We start from the raw sequence: 16,201 nt of genomic DNA on the forward strand, positions 1-16,201 counted from the left end.
AATCATTCCAACAGTATCGTGGCAAGATGCGAAGGAAACCTGTACTTACCTAATTGGATATTATATACATGTAGTACTTAAAGTCATAATCTAACGTTTTAATTTGCAAACAAAATTTTAGCATGGTGTATTAAAAAAAAAATCATTCGTTACTTAAAATAAACTCTTCCGTTATCAGTCAATTGGTATTGGCTGTTCCTTCCTTTCGAACAACATTTAAATCTCTTATTTTACTATATATATACATGTTAACCTGCTAAATTAGAAATTACTTTTTGTAGTTATATTTTTATTCGTGATTTGGCTGCACACGCAATTCTCCATCAACGACATCAATTTTAACAGTTTCCTCATTCCGAAGTTTACCCTCCAGCAAATATGATGCCATTGGGTTGAGTATTTTCTTGTGAATCAATCTATTCAATGGTCTTGCTCCGTATTGTGGATCGTAACCTTTTTCTGTCAACCACTCCTTAGCCTCATCGCTAAGCTCCATTGTTATCCTCTTATCTGATAGACGTTCCTGTACTTCTTTTAGTCTGATATCAACAATGTTACGAAGAACACTTTTAGACAATCTATTGAACACCAGTAACTCGTCGATACGGTTAATAAACTCTGGCGGATACAAATGTTGTACTTCACTCAAAACCTTTTTCTTCGTATTTTCACTGACTTTCCCATCATCTCCAAGCTCAGTGTCGTTCAGCAATATATCTTGACCTATATTGGATGTCATGACAATAATAGTATTACGGAAGTCAACAGTATGCCCTTGAGAATCCGTGAGTTTACCTTCATCTAAAACTTGCAATAAGACTTTACACACGTCCGCATGCGCTTTTTCAAATTCATCGAATAAAACAACCGAATATGGTTTCCTTCTAACCGCCTCGGTTAATTGACCACCACTTTCACTCAATACATAGCCCGGAGGAGCGCCGATTAACCGAGATACTGTGTGCTTTTCTTGGAACTCACTCATATCAAATCTAGTAACATTGGCTTCATTATCAAAGAGAAACTGTGCCAAGGCTTTCGTCAATTCAGTCTTACCAGTACCAGTTGGTCCCAAAAACATGAAGCTTGCAATTGGTCTCCGATCGCTCGTTAAACCAGCCCGCTGCATCCGAACTGCCTGGGACACAGAGGTAATAGCTTCATCTTGGCCAACAACTCTTTCACGTAGCGAGTCTTCAATATACAAAAGGCGGTCCTTGTCACCCTTTAAAACGGTATCAACTGGAATACCAGTAACCTTTGAAACCACACGTGAGATATCTTCCGAAGTAACCGAGTCATGTAACAAGTTATTACCACCGCCATTGGCATTCTCGTGGTCTACAATCTTTTTCTCTAATTCAGGTATCCTGGCATAACGGAGCTCCGAAGCCTTTCCATAGTCGCCCTCTCTCTGCGAAATGTCCAACTCTATTCTGGCCTTCTCCAATTCTGCCTTCACCTTTTTTACAGACTCAATCTCGCTTTTTTCTTTTTCCCAGATCTTTGTTAGTGACGCCAATTCCTCCTTTTTGACGCTCAATTCCTCCTTGAGCTTATCACGTCTCTCGACCGAGACTGGATCAACCTCTTTCTTCAGAGATTCCAGTTCAATTTCCATTGTCATAATAGCCCGATCAATTGCCTCTATAGTGTCAGGTTTTGATTCGTGTTGCAACCGTAGGACTGCACATGCTTCATCTATGAGGTCAATAGCCTTATCAGGAAGGTACCTGTCGTTTATGTACCTATTAGAAAGCAGTGCTGCTGAAACCAATGCAGCATCGGAGATTCTGACACCATGATGCACCTCGTACTTTTCTTTGAGACCTCTTAATATTGAAATAGTGTCAGGAACAGATGGTTCATCAAGAATAATGGGTTGGAACCTTCTTGTCAATGCAGGGTCTTTCTCAATAATCTTAAACTCGTCCATTGTAGTTGCACTGATACATCTCATACCCTTAGCTAACCTAGGCTTCAAGATGTTCGACGCATCCATTGAACCCTCTGTCTTCCCTAGACCTAGCAACATATGCACTTCATCGATAAAAACTATCACCTGACCATCCGACTTGTCTATTTCATCAAGGACACTTTTTAGTCTCTCTTCAAACTCACCCCTATACTTAGCACCGGCAACCAAAGAGCCCAGGTCCAACGCCACCAGCTCCTTATCTGCCAGAGAGCTCGGTACCTCACCTTTCACAATACGTTGTGCCAAACCATCAATCAGCGACGTTTTTCCAACACCCGCACGGCCGATCAAGACAGGGTTGTTCTTCGTTCTCCTCGAAAGAATTTGAATGGCTCTGGAAATCTCCTGGTCTCTTCCAATAACAGGATCCAGCTTCCCTTCCTTAGCCAGCTTAGTCAGGTTGGTCCCATACTGCTCTAACGCAGACTGGTTATTTTGACCTAGATTCATCTTAAAGTTGTTATTAGGTGCCCCAGCAGCCCCGTAAACAGAAAAACATCTTTGAAACCTCGAATACGTCGCAGTATTAGAGCCTACCAGCACCTTTGCAGCCAATGAAGGAGCTATGGCCCGGCTCTGTCTCACTAAATAACGAGCTTGTGATGCCAAAGTAGCACGTGCACGATTTCTCAACATCAATTAATGTTAAAAGCAGAGGTAAAAACTTTAAATGATAAAATATTATAAAACAAACTTTGCTTAGGAAAGCTATTCAAACTTAAATTCGTCTACTTTATCTTACAACGGTTATTATATTAGTCTTTGTTACGGGTGTTTAAACTTTATAGAAAGCACTAGAAATCACCAGAAAGTTAAACCTGCAAACCAGCCCCTACCACTGAATCACCTAATACGTTTTGGTGATTTACGTTGCTTACTATAAGCACTAGAGCTAAGGTAAGCGATGATGATCAGCCGCTTACGTAGCAGTACATCGTTACGATTGTTCACCTCGACATGATATCAAACTACTACATTAATTTTTACAGTAATATTAAAACACATATTGATTTATACGGAAAAACCCGGCGATCAAACGACTGCCCATTCATCGTAGCCAACCTGCGCGTCGTGAACCGTCCCTACATCGCTAATAGGATTATTGTCATCTAGGCTTTCTGGGGCACTATAGCTTCCTCTATAATGCTAACGTTTCTAATTGCCTCTTATGCCAGTTTTTCCAATTCCGTCAACCTCAGTTTCAATTCGTCGTTCTCTCTCTTCAACTCGAGAAGCTCTTGCGTCAGTTCGTCGTAGTGTTTTGCCTTGGTTTCCAAGTCCTTGATGTATTTCTCCCTCCTCTGCCTGAATGCCTTCTGGGCATTCCTGTTCTGTGCAGCACGCTTGGTGTTGCGCAGGGGCTTTCCAGACCGGCCTATCAACTGGCCATGCGAGTTAATGTGCTCACCCTCGTTCAACTGAATCGCCTGAATACCCTGGGAAGAAGAAGTGGCAGAGAGCATAGGCAGGCCAACGCCGCCGTTGGTTAAACCCGAAGTTCCGCCGTTCATGTCGTCCTGCTGGCTCTGCTGCTGCCCCTGCTGCTGCCCGTTCTGCTGCCCGTTCTGCTTCAACACCGACATCTGAGGGATCCCCGCATGGTGCAACGTCGAGGGATGATGATGTGAAAGCTGATACATGAGCGAGGGCATGCTCATCGAGGGAAGTTGTATCATGGGAGGCTGCGACGACCCGCTGCTCCCGCTCCCCATTCCGCCGTGACCGGCCGTCGTGGGCGTCATGTTCCCAGGCGTAGCGCCGCCAGCACCGCTGTCTTGCAGCGCCTGCTGGTACTGGCTGCGAGCCATCGCCTGCATCGAGGCGGCCCCCTGCTGCCCACCCCCATGATTTTCCATAGTATTTCCACCACCCACGCCTGCAGCTGCGGCTGCTGCAACAGCCGCAGCTGCCATCTCTGGAACAACAACACCGGCCGTTGCCAGTAAGCCTTTATTCTCTAACTCATCCAAAGAAGCCTTAGCATCCGATGAAGCTTGGTTACTATCCATAATGTATTAAAACCGTGCCCAGGGATTAAAAAAAATATAATTCAAAACGTAACCTTGTATTACCAATAATAATCTTAAGTCAGATTACTATAAAAATTTTGTTATAATAAGTTTCCCTATTCTTTGGAATATTAAGACTCACACACTTTGTTAGTTTATACAGGCTACCCTAAACCTTCTGTCTCACCTAAACCTCGTCTTGATTATATACACCAAGTTTAAAAAAAAAAAAAAAAAAAAAAAAAAAAAAAAACAAAGCAAAAAAGTTGTACCTTGCTATCGCTGGTCTTATTTTTTACTTTTAGCATGTGTCCTAGTTTTTTTTCCCTCCTTTGTTAATTGAGAAGGGAACAAAAAATTTAAATTGGTATAGGTAATACACTTTGACGCAATAGAAGCGGAGCAAGTAAAAAACGTAGAAAGGGGAGGGGGGCGGTGAAGTTGCGAAAAGCAGTTTTTGATTGGGCGTATAATTTTTTCTCACCGCTCGGGGTGGAGACGCGACTTGCTCTTGCTACCCCAAATTTTACTGGTTTCCCCACCGCACCTCAGTCACCCGGCCTGCGATTACTAACACCTGGGGGCAGGGTAACGCCACAGACGGTATCTGGTGTAGCGAGATTGCGCTGAACGGCGATCGGAGATGGTGGGATTACGTAAGGCGTTATCTAGAACTGGGTGAGATTAGGTAAAAGATGGGGAAATGCCGTCATACGGGTCAGGTGTGGCCGTTTGGCGGTTGAGTGTTATCAGACATAAGCTGATGTTATTATGTAAGCGTAGATTTGACATTGTAGTGGCTGCCTGGGTTTCTGCATTGAGCAGAGGAGAAGGCGGTTCTTGAGATGTGTCCGGTTGTAGAGATTGCGGTTGCGCGGTGCGGGCAGCGATGGTGTTTGCGATGGTGTGGTTATAGCGCTGTGTGCGCGTTGTACGCGTGATGCTGGAGGTCGGTGCGAGTCGGAAACGTTGTATACAATGGGTTGAGCAGATCAAGGTGATGACATGCTTGGTGGCCTGGGATGGCACTGGAGTGTGACGGTCGATGGTGTTACATAATCGATGCGGTAGCGGCTTTGGGCTAGCTGTTAAAGTTTTTCGCTGCCCTAGTGTGTTTGTTTACGTAACGGGGCAGCCCTCTGACGCGTACATTATCCGCTCGATGCTCGCTCTCTGGGCCGTGTTATATAATAGCGTACTGCGTGGGCTACGTAAGACACAGTGTCATTCCTGATCCGGTTGTTAGGCGGGGATAAAGTGCAGGCGGGCGGAAGATCAATGCACAACTCTGTTCTTTGTGGGCCCAGGCAACGACTCAGCTACGTAGACATAGCGCAGCAGATTTTAATAGAATTTAGTCTAACCTCCGCTTCGTAGTCTCTAGGCGCTGCTAACCAGGTTCTAGCCGCTGTGGCGCTGAGCCCTCAGCCGCTCACTCAGCCGCTCACCCAGCCATGTCTGCACAGGTAGATGGGGCCCACATATCGATATAGTAGCCGGTTTCAGTGTGCGGTGCTATTGCTCCGCACTACTGCACTAGTAAAATGCTCTAGCTAGGGCAGCGCATCTAAATAGCAGTCCACTTTCAGAGTGCTGTGCTACTGTTCCGCACTATCTGATCTGTATCTAGCCGGTGACGGCGCATTTTTAGTATACGGTTCTATTACTCTACATAAGCAACTGCACTACTACATCTATATCAAAGCTGTGGCAGCAGCACCACGTGCCCATCAATGCGTCCATATCCTCACCATCTTGTCCTTTCCTCCGCTGCACACTCTCTTGCCGTCCACACTCCAGTCAACCGTGTACACCTCATCCCTGTGACCTGGCAAATCGACAGACAGCTTCTTTGTTCTTAAGTCCCATACTTTCAGCGTAGTGTCCTTCGAACACGACACCAACAAGCGGCAGTCCGAGGACCAGGCGACCTGGTAAACGCTGGCAACATGGCCTCTGAACGTGGAGATAAACTTTCCGTCGCGTCCGTCCCACAGTTTTATCGAGTTGTCGAACGAAGCTGATACAATGTATCTCCCATCTGGCGAGAATGCAACGTGGTTGACAAGTTTCTGATGACCAGTCATTCTGGTGATGGGCTTGTTGCTTTTCAATGGGTTCCACAGGTACATCGTGAAGTCGTCACTTGCGGTGACAACGAATTCTTCCACTGCACCGTTCCTTTTGGCGACCTTTTCGTAGTTTTTCAATGCACTGGCACGAGCTTGTTCTGGACTAGAAGGCTTCACTGAAGTGTGGTCGAAAGGTCCAATCCTGAGTGCGTAGTCTGTGGATAGCGAGAGATGGTTAACCCAATGGGCGTGCGATTTCAGGATGTTGATACATTTTCCTCCCGCGTTCATATCCCAGCATCTGATTGTACGGTCGTGAGAACCACTGTACAGGATGCCTTGGCCACCCCACTTAATGCAGGAAACGGTCGAGGTATGTCCACTTAGCGTTAGCAGACATACTCTTCTAGTAATGTCCCAAATTTTAATGGTACCGTCTTTCGACGCTGACGCCAGTCTCGGCCTATCGCCGGCCTTGACCAAGTGTAATGGCTCCCAGGCCAAAGATGACACCCACTTGGAATGGCCTGTAAGAGCCTCTCCAAGGTCATTGCCCTTTTCTGCACCCCAAAGTCTCACAGTGCTGTCCATAGAGCCCGTAGCAATCGTTTCTCCGTCGGGAGACCATGCAACGCAAAGAACCCAGTTGTAGTGGCCCTTCAGAGTATGCATCGGTGTGCTAGTTTCGCAGTCCCAGATACGTGCAGTGTTATCTCCAGCACCAGTGACCATTCTACCGCTTGTGTGTGGTGCAAATGCAGAACACAGGATAGTAGAACCGTGCCCAGCAATGGCAGATGAGCTTCTTGTCACCGGCCTCACTTTGAACAAAGCCTGTGGCGTATAAACCAATGTAATAAAATCTTCAGTGGTCTTCAAACCAGGTTTCAATAGCGTTTCGTAAAGCGATCCTCTAATATCTATCATCTGCTCAGGATCGTCCTTATTCTTACCTCCAATCTTACAACTAAACTTGTAAGGAACGGGTTCTTCAGAATTATTTAACAGTTGATTTAGCAGCTCATCTAGTTGTTTCTCAGTAATACCACCCGGGATTTTAATAGAACCGTGAACAGCATCTCCAGTATCAAAAGCTTGGAATTTCACCAACACATCAGGTAAGTCATCTGGGACCAAATTCAGCTCTGAAGGCTGTTGAGCCTCCCTCTTTTGTTTCTTTGATAACGGAGGTAATATAGTAGCCATTATTCAGTATTTAATATATGACTTAGAACTGTATAATGCTAGCATAGGCTTTGCGGTTATAAAGTATTCATGTTGTAAAGCTCATCTCATCGCTTCCATTAACTAAAATTTTCTATGTAGCATCTAACACGAATAATATTAAAATAGCGAATATAATTAAAAATACATTATAAGATATAAAAGGTGAGGAAATAGGTTTTTTGAGCTGGCTTCCTAGGCTACTCAGTCTTTACTGCGCGTTCTTCAGATAATTCTTGCGCATCATCCCCAAATGCAATATTTCTAATCTCAATTATCCATGGATCCATTAATAATTCTACAGCACTGGATCTCTTGTTAGGATCTTGAATTAAGCAACGTGAAAGGAACGCTATTCCTGCAGGGGACATTTCATTCTTGTTAGGAAAAGCTGGAATCCTTCCTGCAGCGACGTGATACATTATAGCCCACTGGTTATCGAGATTGGCCCATGGTCTTCTTCCAGTAGCCATCTCTAATACAACACAACCCAAAGACCAAATGTCGCCTGAACCAAACTTTCCATGACCAGAGCAGCTAATAGCCTCTGGGGACATATACATAGGAGTACCTATTTGTTTCTGGACGTTTTCATTATGTTCTCTATCTCCAATTATCTGAGAGCCGTTATTTGCGATTAGTTTCGCAGCACCGAAGTCCACATATTTGATAATGCCATTAAAATCCAGCAAGATGTTTTCCGGTTTGATATCATGATGATCGACTCCAGACTCATGTAGATATGCCAAGCCTTCTAAGAGCTGCAGTGTATAAACCTGTGTTACCATTTCATCTTCAATACGACCATGTTCTAGCAAGCTAGCAAGCGAACCACCCTCACAGTATTCCATAAATATATTAACTCTGTCTCTGTGAACCTCAACTCCATAGTATTGCACAACGTTTGGATGGTTTAACATTTCTAAAACAGTCATCTCGTCTTTGATAGAGGGGAATACCTGCTTCATCGTTTTCCTGTCTGTGAACTTGATCTCTTTTACGGCTAATATGTCACCTGTATCTAGATTGACAACTGAATAAACGGAGCCAAAAGAACCTCCGCCAATGAAGCGACGCTTCTGCCATCTAATTGAAAAGTTCGACAACGAGGAGGCCAATGACAATAAATATTTGTTTTCCTTATCTGTAGCATCCAAAACCTTACCCACTTGACGCCGTGTATTTATTGTAGCGTTTTCAAGTTCTTCTATAGCCTTTAACCGTATTTTGGAATTAATAGCACATACCTCTTCCTCGTTGTCTACTTCAACATCAATATTTGACCTGAATTGAAGAACAGCGGTCTTCTCTGCCTCCCACGACCGCACACCAAGAATATCGAAATGTGAAATAAGCAGAGACATACATCCAGAAATCTTATCTTTCAAATTCTTGAATTGTTCCTCATCAATGCCAAGGATATTCCATCCACTTGTCATTTGCATCGCAAACTCCATTGCAGGGACACACCATTTGTAAGTTTTGGAGTCACTTGGATCACAGTCATCCACTAAAAACGTTAACCAACCAATACTTAGCTTCAACATTAACATAATAATCACCGAACGCTTTTCATAAGGTGCAATATTAGACCGGAGATAGTTTCTTGCAAAATCTCTACAGAAGATGAAGATACTATTCAGAGACTCAAAGCCTTGAAACCTTGATTTGATAGAATTAATAATTCTAATCTGATTTGTCAAAGTACGATACGTGATCCTGAAATATGCCTTTCTAATCTTTTTTAAAACCTTTTCAGCTTGGGTAATCGAACAGAAGCGCTCTAACACTGAAACAGAATTTCCAACAAAGTGAGCAAATCTGTCACACTGATAATCTATTGAATATGTAGAACCTTGGTTTAAAAGGGTAACAGTGTTTGAGGCAATGTCCATGTTGAAATCAATAATTTTCAATTCATTCTCCGAAGCTAGGTTATACATTTCACCATCCCATAATATCGTTTCACCTGGACAGACAGCAAGTAAATACCCCAGCGATTTTAATTTCAATCCCAATGCTGATAATTCACCTTCCTCGTCATCCGAGCTATATGGGTATTGGACAGAATTAGGTTGTTTATGCCTGAATTTGGAGCTATTTTTTTTCATGGCCTCTGAGTGAACATGGTACAATGAGACACCATCAGGCCTGTGCTCTTGTACAAAGATAGGATTTGAACTAAAACCTTGTTCGCATGCAGTATAAACATTTAAGCTGTTCTTTATAGTGACTTTAGGGATTAAGTCGGATCCAACATCAGACCCTTTTAAAATGCGTATTATTTTCTCTGGAGATTGCCCTAGCAATTCTCGACTTCCAAATAGATAAATGCCATTATCTTCGAGATACCTCCCAGTATAGATCAGAAAATGCCCAGTTTCTTTTAACTGCTGGAATAACATTTGGGTATTATTAATCCTATAAGTCACTTCATTTTGGAGAGCTTTAGTCAAAACATTAGAGAATCTATTAATTTTCCTTTCAAAAGTACCAATATGCTCCAATGAAGCAACTATCAACTTCTCACACTGCTCTTTATTTTGAACTTGATCCACAAATTTTTGTTCGTTGAGGATATATGAATGCAGCTTGTTCAATAGTCGAAGTGTTAAATGCACAAACCCCATAGATACGAATTCGTTGGCGCCATCAATAAAACAGCCAACGTTCTTAAGATCTTCCCAATGAGAAAATAATACCTCTGGTTCCTTAAAAGTTTTGAAAGAAGTTTTTGAAGAGTCAACTAATTTCAAATTCAGTAGCTTAAAGAAGTATTTTATAGCCTCGTTGACAGTTGCATCAAAACTACTATCTATAACATCAGCGGTATTAAACTCTTGGTCTCTTCCATAGAGTTGAATGGTGTATTTAATTTGCACTGCAAGTTTTGTGTAGACTTTAAAGTCGTCTATCATCTGATCAATCATCATCATTGTTGGTTTTTCTAATTTTTGAGCGTAATCTAGCCGAATTATCGTTATTTCCTTTATAAGTTTCAAAGGAAACGAGAGTAGTGTTATCAAATATGCATCAAGAGAAGGCAAGTTTATTTCCGAACTGACTTCCTTATATTGAAGGCTCGCAAGCTTTGCTTTGAATATCCATGGAGAATGACGGTAGAATATCTTCTTCTGAAAAATGTTTTCAATATCCTTCTCTTTTAGAATTTGTTCTGCAAATGACCTCTTATTATCGCACAACCCATCAATCTCGGTTGTATCACATGCTGCTTTAACATCGAGATCATTGTTACCAATCCACTGAGCTAAAGCTTCTACTTCAGTTTTAAACGCTTTATAAATAACCACATAAGTGTTCATCGCTTCTATATGTAACTTGAACGCAGGAGAATTCGTTATGGGCTTCTCTTTATTCATGTGTTGTAGGGTTTGCCAATATGGTACGACTTTATAGTACTCCGCAAGTAAACTCTCAACTTGCGCCACAGCATCGTCAATTTCTATGCCATCAGCTAGTCTAAAATTCATAATTCTCGTGAACAAATTATCTGTAGAGGCACATAAATATCGAAGCCAATTCTTCTGCTCTTCTACAGTCCTGCCATACAACCAGGCTTTCAATTCTAACCAAATCCCATCGCTATATTGCGTCGTTAGTTCGTCCGTAGTCCTTTGCTTAGCCAATTTAGTTTTCTCGGACCTCATTATATCACCTCTTAAGACATTCGATAACATCGTCTGCCATTCCAATCGCTCCTGCACAAGTGGATTTTTCGAGAGTTTGTTTAACATTGTTTGCGCCTCTAGCTTAGTTTCTAATTGAGACTGGAAAGATGTACGAGTGTCACGGTGACCAGCATTCATTTCCAAATACTCTATAGGCGTCTCTATATCGGGATTATCGGGGTCGGATTTTCTAAGCCAATTCATCTTCATTATCAGCTGAGTGGTGCTCATAGAGACTAGCTCATCGTCATACGGCTCCATAATCTTGTCTATCTTCCCCGCGAAAAGGTCCGTATTGAATGTAACATCCTCGGCATCGAAATTGTCATCTGGCGTGTCAAAGTCCGTGTCGTCTTCCTCATCGTCATTCAGCGTAGGGGCAATGCCTCGCGTATAATAATCATCCACATGGCTTTTCTTCATCATAGCTAGATACAGCTTCTCGTTAAACACATACTGTCGGCGCACAGGTTTGTGAGCTGACCGTAGAGTGCTTTGAGCACTGTTATTTGATGCAACAGAACCCTCCGCTACATTTCCCACAATAACATTACCACTCCCTGTAGCTGTATTCGTAGAAACGAGGCTCTGATTACTCCCAGTAAACACCATCCCCGAGTTTGACCTCACTAGTGCCGGTGGAACCGCCATCAAGGGAGTATTACCGTGCTCAGACTCTGGTGAGCTCCGTAAATTACTACTTGAAGAGTTCGATCTTGATTTCAGAACGTGAGTTACAGACTTTAACGCAGGTAAAGCAGAAACACCTGACATGCTAGCCTTTCTAGTGACTGTACTAGAGGATCCCACCGATGGCGGGGTTGTCGTAACTGGTTGGGGACTCTCTTGCTTCCCTTTCGAAGGCCCCAGAGAACTGCAATTTTGACTAGCCCGACCTGATGGCGTGCGGATAATTCCCTGAGGATCATGAAATATAGTAGCCCTCATATCTACTTGACTTTTTGGTGAAAGCCGCCCACTAGAGGTATTTTGCCTTCTTAACACTTCAAAACCTGACGTCTTTTCATCTACTTCTGCTCGTTCAATATTTTCCTCGGTCTTATCAGACATGTTGCTCGATAGCTGAGACTCCCCTACCATTCTGCAACAGTCCTATTAACCTCTCAAATACCTCAATAATACCAAAACAAGTCCTTATAGACCTACTATGTTTATTATATAAAGTTAGATTGTATTTCCTGTTCCGCGAAACGGTTTTACCAACAAAAAATCAGCTTTTCATAACTCCAATTACTGACAAGATTTATTCTTTAAAGAAGTCCGTTAATGGGAGAATCGGGTGCTTCATATTAGTTACTCGAGGTCTCCAGGCATCAAATATGGAGCTTGATCATTGTTTGGAGCAATTATATGCTGGAAAGCTACTTCCAGAGGCAACTTTACGAGCTCTATGTTTTAAATTAAAGGAATTGTTGACAAAAGAATCAAATGTCGTCCATGTCTCTACCCCAATTACTGTTGTCGGTGATATTCATGGTCAGTTCCATGATTTACTAGAAATTTTTCAGATAGGAGGCTCTGTCCCAGATACAAATTATCTGTTTTTAGGAGATTATGTCGATCGAGGTCTATACAGTGTTGAGACTATCTCATTGCTAATAGTCCTTAAGTTGAGATTTCCCAGTCGAATTCACTTGATTCGCGGCAATCATGAATCAAGACAGATTACACAAAGTTACGGGTTTTATACAGAGTGCTGTAACAAGTATGGCGGAAATAGTAAAGTGTGGACATATTTCACAGATATGTTTGACTACTTGGTGCTTTGTTGTATAATTGATAACGAAATATTTTGCGTACATGGAGGCTTGTCGCCAAACGTTCAAACCATTGATCAGATACGAATTATCGATCGAATCAGGGAGATTCCCCATGACGGTGCAATGGCGGACCTAGTGTGGTCGGACCCCGACGATGACCGGGACGACGTGATAGATGCCCTGTCACAGTTCAAGGTTTCCCCTAGAGGTGCTGGTTACACCTTTGGGAAAGCTGTTGTAGAGAAATTCTTACAGCTAAATCATATGTCGAAAATCTACCGTGCCCATCAGCTTTGTAATGAGGGATATCAGGTTTATTTTCAAGGACTTGTGACCACCATATGGTCAGCTCCTAACTATTGCTACCGTTGTGGGAATAGGGCTTCAATCTTAGAAGTATACAGTACACAGGACTACTACTTTAATGTATTTGAGGAAGCGCCGGAGAATAAATTGCTAAATAATACGTTCATAGGCAACTCCAGCGGGATGTACGGTAACTTTTTTGATGAGGAAAGGCCTCAAGATGTATTCTCCGACGAGTTTCAAACCACATCAGCATTTAATAGGCATGTCGAATATTTTCTGTAGCAATATGGAAGCTAAAACCCGATATAATTAGTAGTACACTGCATTACAGGTAATATAATTCCAAATATGTCCCATCGTGAATCTCGTAGTCGCCCAGACTAATGTGATCCTTTAAGACCGTACCGCCTTTTTGCAGCACGATCTTCGCATGTGGCGTTCCGAGCTGCAAGGAAAGAACTCTTTTAAGATCACCTACAAAATCATCAGAAAGGGACTTCACTTTTATCTTCCTACCAAGCCGATCATTTACGATTACCTCTATCATCCTATCACTGGTATTATGATTTACCAACCTTTTTATAGGATATATGTATATGTAATTATAAAACTAAAGTAATTTTGATAAAAAAAAACTCCTGATGAACTTTAATGGAGTATTAGGGTCATCGAGGACTGTATAGATTTTTAAAAGCTAGTTAAAAAATGGGATTCCGTATACTATTTATTGATTCATATGATTCTTTCTCCTATAATGTTGTTCAACTGATTCGAGACCAAGGCGATGACATTGAAGTTGTAGTTATACATAATAACACCTTCAGCAGCTTTGAGAAAATTCGGAAGTATTTGGACTTATTCGATGCTCTAGTGGTTGGACCTGGGCCTGGAAACCCAGTAAATGGTGCCTCAGATGTTGGAATTATAGAGGAACTATTTAAGAGTGATATTGATATCCCCATCTTGGGTGTGTGTTTGGGTATGCAGAGCATGTGTTACGCATACGGCTGCGAGATCAAGCAGTTAGAGAAGATTAAGCACGGTCAAGCATGCCCAATATATTTGCACCCAACTGCCGATGAACTATTCAACTCATTCGAGAGTGGCTACATGTCTGTGAGATACCATTCTCTTCACGTTGTGAGCTTAACTGATAAGGTTACTCCGCTTGCATACTGTAACGATGAGGACATTGAGGTATTGATGGCTGCTAAGATTGTCGGGAAGCCTTGGTATGGTGTCCAATACCACCCAGAGTCATGCTGCTCTGAGAATGGTGATCACCTTATCAGGAATTTCATTAAAATCGCCAAGACATATAATCAAACTAGCGGGAGATTATTCAATGTCTTACAACCACTAAGTAATAACGTGGTACGTACGGAAGAAATGCTTCAAATCCTTGATGAGTGTATTGACCATACTGCAATATACATGAAGGAGCAAGTTAAGTCTAAGGATATATATATTGAAAAGTTTCCTGCTCCTAGTTCAACAGATTTGACTTTGCAGATATGTGATCGCATTGATTCACCATTCTTCTTACTTGCGTCATCGTCCCTGAAACCAAATTGTGGCGAAATGTCAATCCTTGCGCTCCCATCTGAGAGATGTACGGTGATCACCCACTATGGACAGTTGAAAAAGACTACGATTCACAAGTGGAGGGACCCTAAGATTACCGTCGAGAAATATGCTGCTGCGCTTCATGGTAAGGAGCAGTCCGCTCATATTCAGGTTGTTGATGAAGACCGTCAACAGTTTTGGTCAACCGTCGGCGGATTTGTGAAGGAACAGAGTATTTCAAACGAGCCGGATTTACCTTTTATTGGTGGATTTGTTGGTATTCTCGGTTACGAAATCGGACAGCATACAGAACATTACTTCGAACGCGAAATCAAGCCAGACGCAAAGCTAGCATTTGTGGAGAACTCAATTCTTATTGACCACAAATCTGGTACCATATACCTTATTTCTCTAAACAATGATTTTCCCGTCGCTGTAAGAGAAGCTGTCGTTGCGCTTCTCGCACAGTGGAAGACTGCGGCCACTCCTAAGCTGGAGTGGCCAACTAATCTGCCAGCAGACGTGAAGTTCAATATCAAGATGCCTTTAGCAGAGGCCTACGAGGACGCTTTTAACAAAGTGCAGGAATATCTTCACCAGGGTCAAAGTTACGAGATCTGTATCACTACGCAGACAAAAATCACACCGGACAGTCGTATAGAACCCTGGCGCATTTTCCAGACCCTGGTAGTCAAGAACCCTGCTCCGTTTTCAAGTTATATCAACTTTTCCGACATCACACCAGAACAGAGCGACATGTGTCTGATCTCCACATCTCCGGAGCGCTTTATAAAGTGGACCCCGGACACCTGTGAGCTCAGACCTATTAAGGGAACCGTCAAAAAGGTCCCTGGAATCACCACTGAGCAGGCAACTGCCATTTTAAAGACCCCTAAAGAGCTCGGTGAAAACCTTATGATCTTGGATCTCATCCGCAATGACCTATTTGAGCTTCTCCCCCGCGTCTCTGCGGATGACATAATGAGGGTCGAAGAATATGAAACGGTTTACCAACTAGTGAGTGTAGTTAAAGCGCATGAAATGGAAAAGACGATATATAGCGGTCTGGATGTGCTCAAACATTCCCTTCCACCGGGGTCAATGACTGGTGCCCCAAAAAAGAGGACTGTCGAGCTTCTCCAGCACGAAATTGAAGATAAGCTCAACAGCCACCTGCCTGAATGTCGTGGTATTCGCGGCATCTACTCAGGTACCACCGGCTACATAAGCGTCAACGGTAATTCGGACTGGAGTGTTAATATCAGGTGTATGTATTCTTATGACAACGGTTCCAACTGGTATATCGGAGCTGGCGGTGCGATAACAGTCCTCAGTACCCTCGACGGTGAATGGGAAGAAATGCACACTAAGTTAGAAGCTGCACTCCAGGTTTTCCAATAATCAAATCCTCTAAAGATACCCTATACCAGTAATTGACTTTATACAACATGACTCTTCGCTCTTCTTTGGTATTTAAGTGGACACTTACACATAACTATGTACGATAAAATCATACGTTACCAAAACGACCCGCAAAAGACGAAAAGGGATGTTTAAAAAATCATTAACACAA

The 16,201-nt window shown here is 42.7% G+C and overlaps 7 protein-coding genes across 7 annotated transcripts; 2 read left to right on the forward strand and 5 right to left on the reverse strand.

Annotated features, from left to right (window-relative positions):
• Positions 1–289: 289 nt before the first annotated feature.
• Positions 290–2,614, reverse strand: HSP78 (chaperone ATPase HSP78; the record flags this gene model as incomplete). The annotated part of the gene is made up of 1 exon (XM_018134198.1): positions 290–2,614. The coding sequence occupies one exon, from the start codon at positions 2,612–2,614 to the stop codon at positions 290–292; it is 2,325 nt and encodes a 774-aa protein (XP_017989530.1).
• Positions 2,615–3,144: 530 nt separating this feature from the next.
• On the reverse strand, positions 3,145–3,987 carry AW171_hschr84584 (bZIP transcription factor; the record flags this gene model as incomplete). The annotated part of the gene is made up of 1 exon (XM_018134197.1): positions 3,145–3,987. One exon carries the CDS (start codon positions 3,985–3,987, stop codon positions 3,145–3,147), a length of 843 nt encoding a protein of 280 aa, XP_017989531.1.
• A 1,730-nt stretch (positions 3,988–5,717) lies between these two features.
• RSA4 (Rsa4p) lies at positions 5,718–7,265 on the reverse strand (the record flags this gene model as incomplete). The annotated part of the gene is made up of 1 exon (XM_018134196.1): positions 5,718–7,265. The coding sequence occupies one exon, from the start codon at positions 7,263–7,265 to the stop codon at positions 5,718–5,720; it is 1,548 nt and encodes a 515-aa protein (XP_017989532.1).
• A 218-nt stretch (positions 7,266–7,483) lies between these two features.
• On the reverse strand, positions 7,484–12,073 carry AW171_hschr84586 (mitogen-activated protein kinase kinase kinase; the record flags this gene model as incomplete). Its single annotated transcript, XM_018134195.1, has 1 exon — positions 7,484–12,073. The coding sequence occupies one exon, from the start codon at positions 12,071–12,073 to the stop codon at positions 7,484–7,486; it is 4,590 nt and encodes a 1,529-aa protein (XP_017989533.1).
• Positions 12,074–12,312: 239 nt separating this feature from the next.
• PPG1 (putative serine/threonine-protein kinase PPG1) lies at positions 12,313–13,344 on the forward strand (the record flags this gene model as incomplete). Its single annotated transcript, XM_018134194.1, has 1 exon — positions 12,313–13,344. One exon carries the CDS (start codon positions 12,313–12,315, stop codon positions 13,342–13,344), a length of 1,032 nt encoding a protein of 343 aa, XP_017989534.1.
• A 43-nt stretch (positions 13,345–13,387) lies between these two features.
• Positions 13,388–13,609, reverse strand: HUB1 (ubiquitin-like protein HUB1; the record flags this gene model as incomplete). Its single annotated transcript, XM_018134193.1, has 1 exon — positions 13,388–13,609. One exon carries the CDS (start codon positions 13,607–13,609, stop codon positions 13,388–13,390), a length of 222 nt encoding a protein of 73 aa, XP_017989535.1.
• Positions 13,610–13,767: 158 nt separating this feature from the next.
• ABZ1 (4-amino-4-deoxychorismate synthase) lies at positions 13,768–16,029 on the forward strand (the record flags this gene model as incomplete). Its single annotated transcript, XM_018134192.1, has 1 exon — positions 13,768–16,029. The coding sequence occupies one exon, from the start codon at positions 13,768–13,770 to the stop codon at positions 16,027–16,029; it is 2,262 nt and encodes a 753-aa protein (XP_017989536.1).
• Positions 16,030–16,201: the final 172 nt, after the last annotated feature.

This window comes from Eremothecium sinecaudum, chromosome VIII, assembly GCF_001548555.1.
Source record: "Eremothecium sinecaudum strain ATCC 58844 chromosome VIII, complete sequence".
In the NCBI taxonomy this organism is placed as follows: Eukaryota; Fungi; Ascomycota; class Saccharomycetes; order Saccharomycetales; family Saccharomycetaceae; genus Eremothecium; species Eremothecium sinecaudum.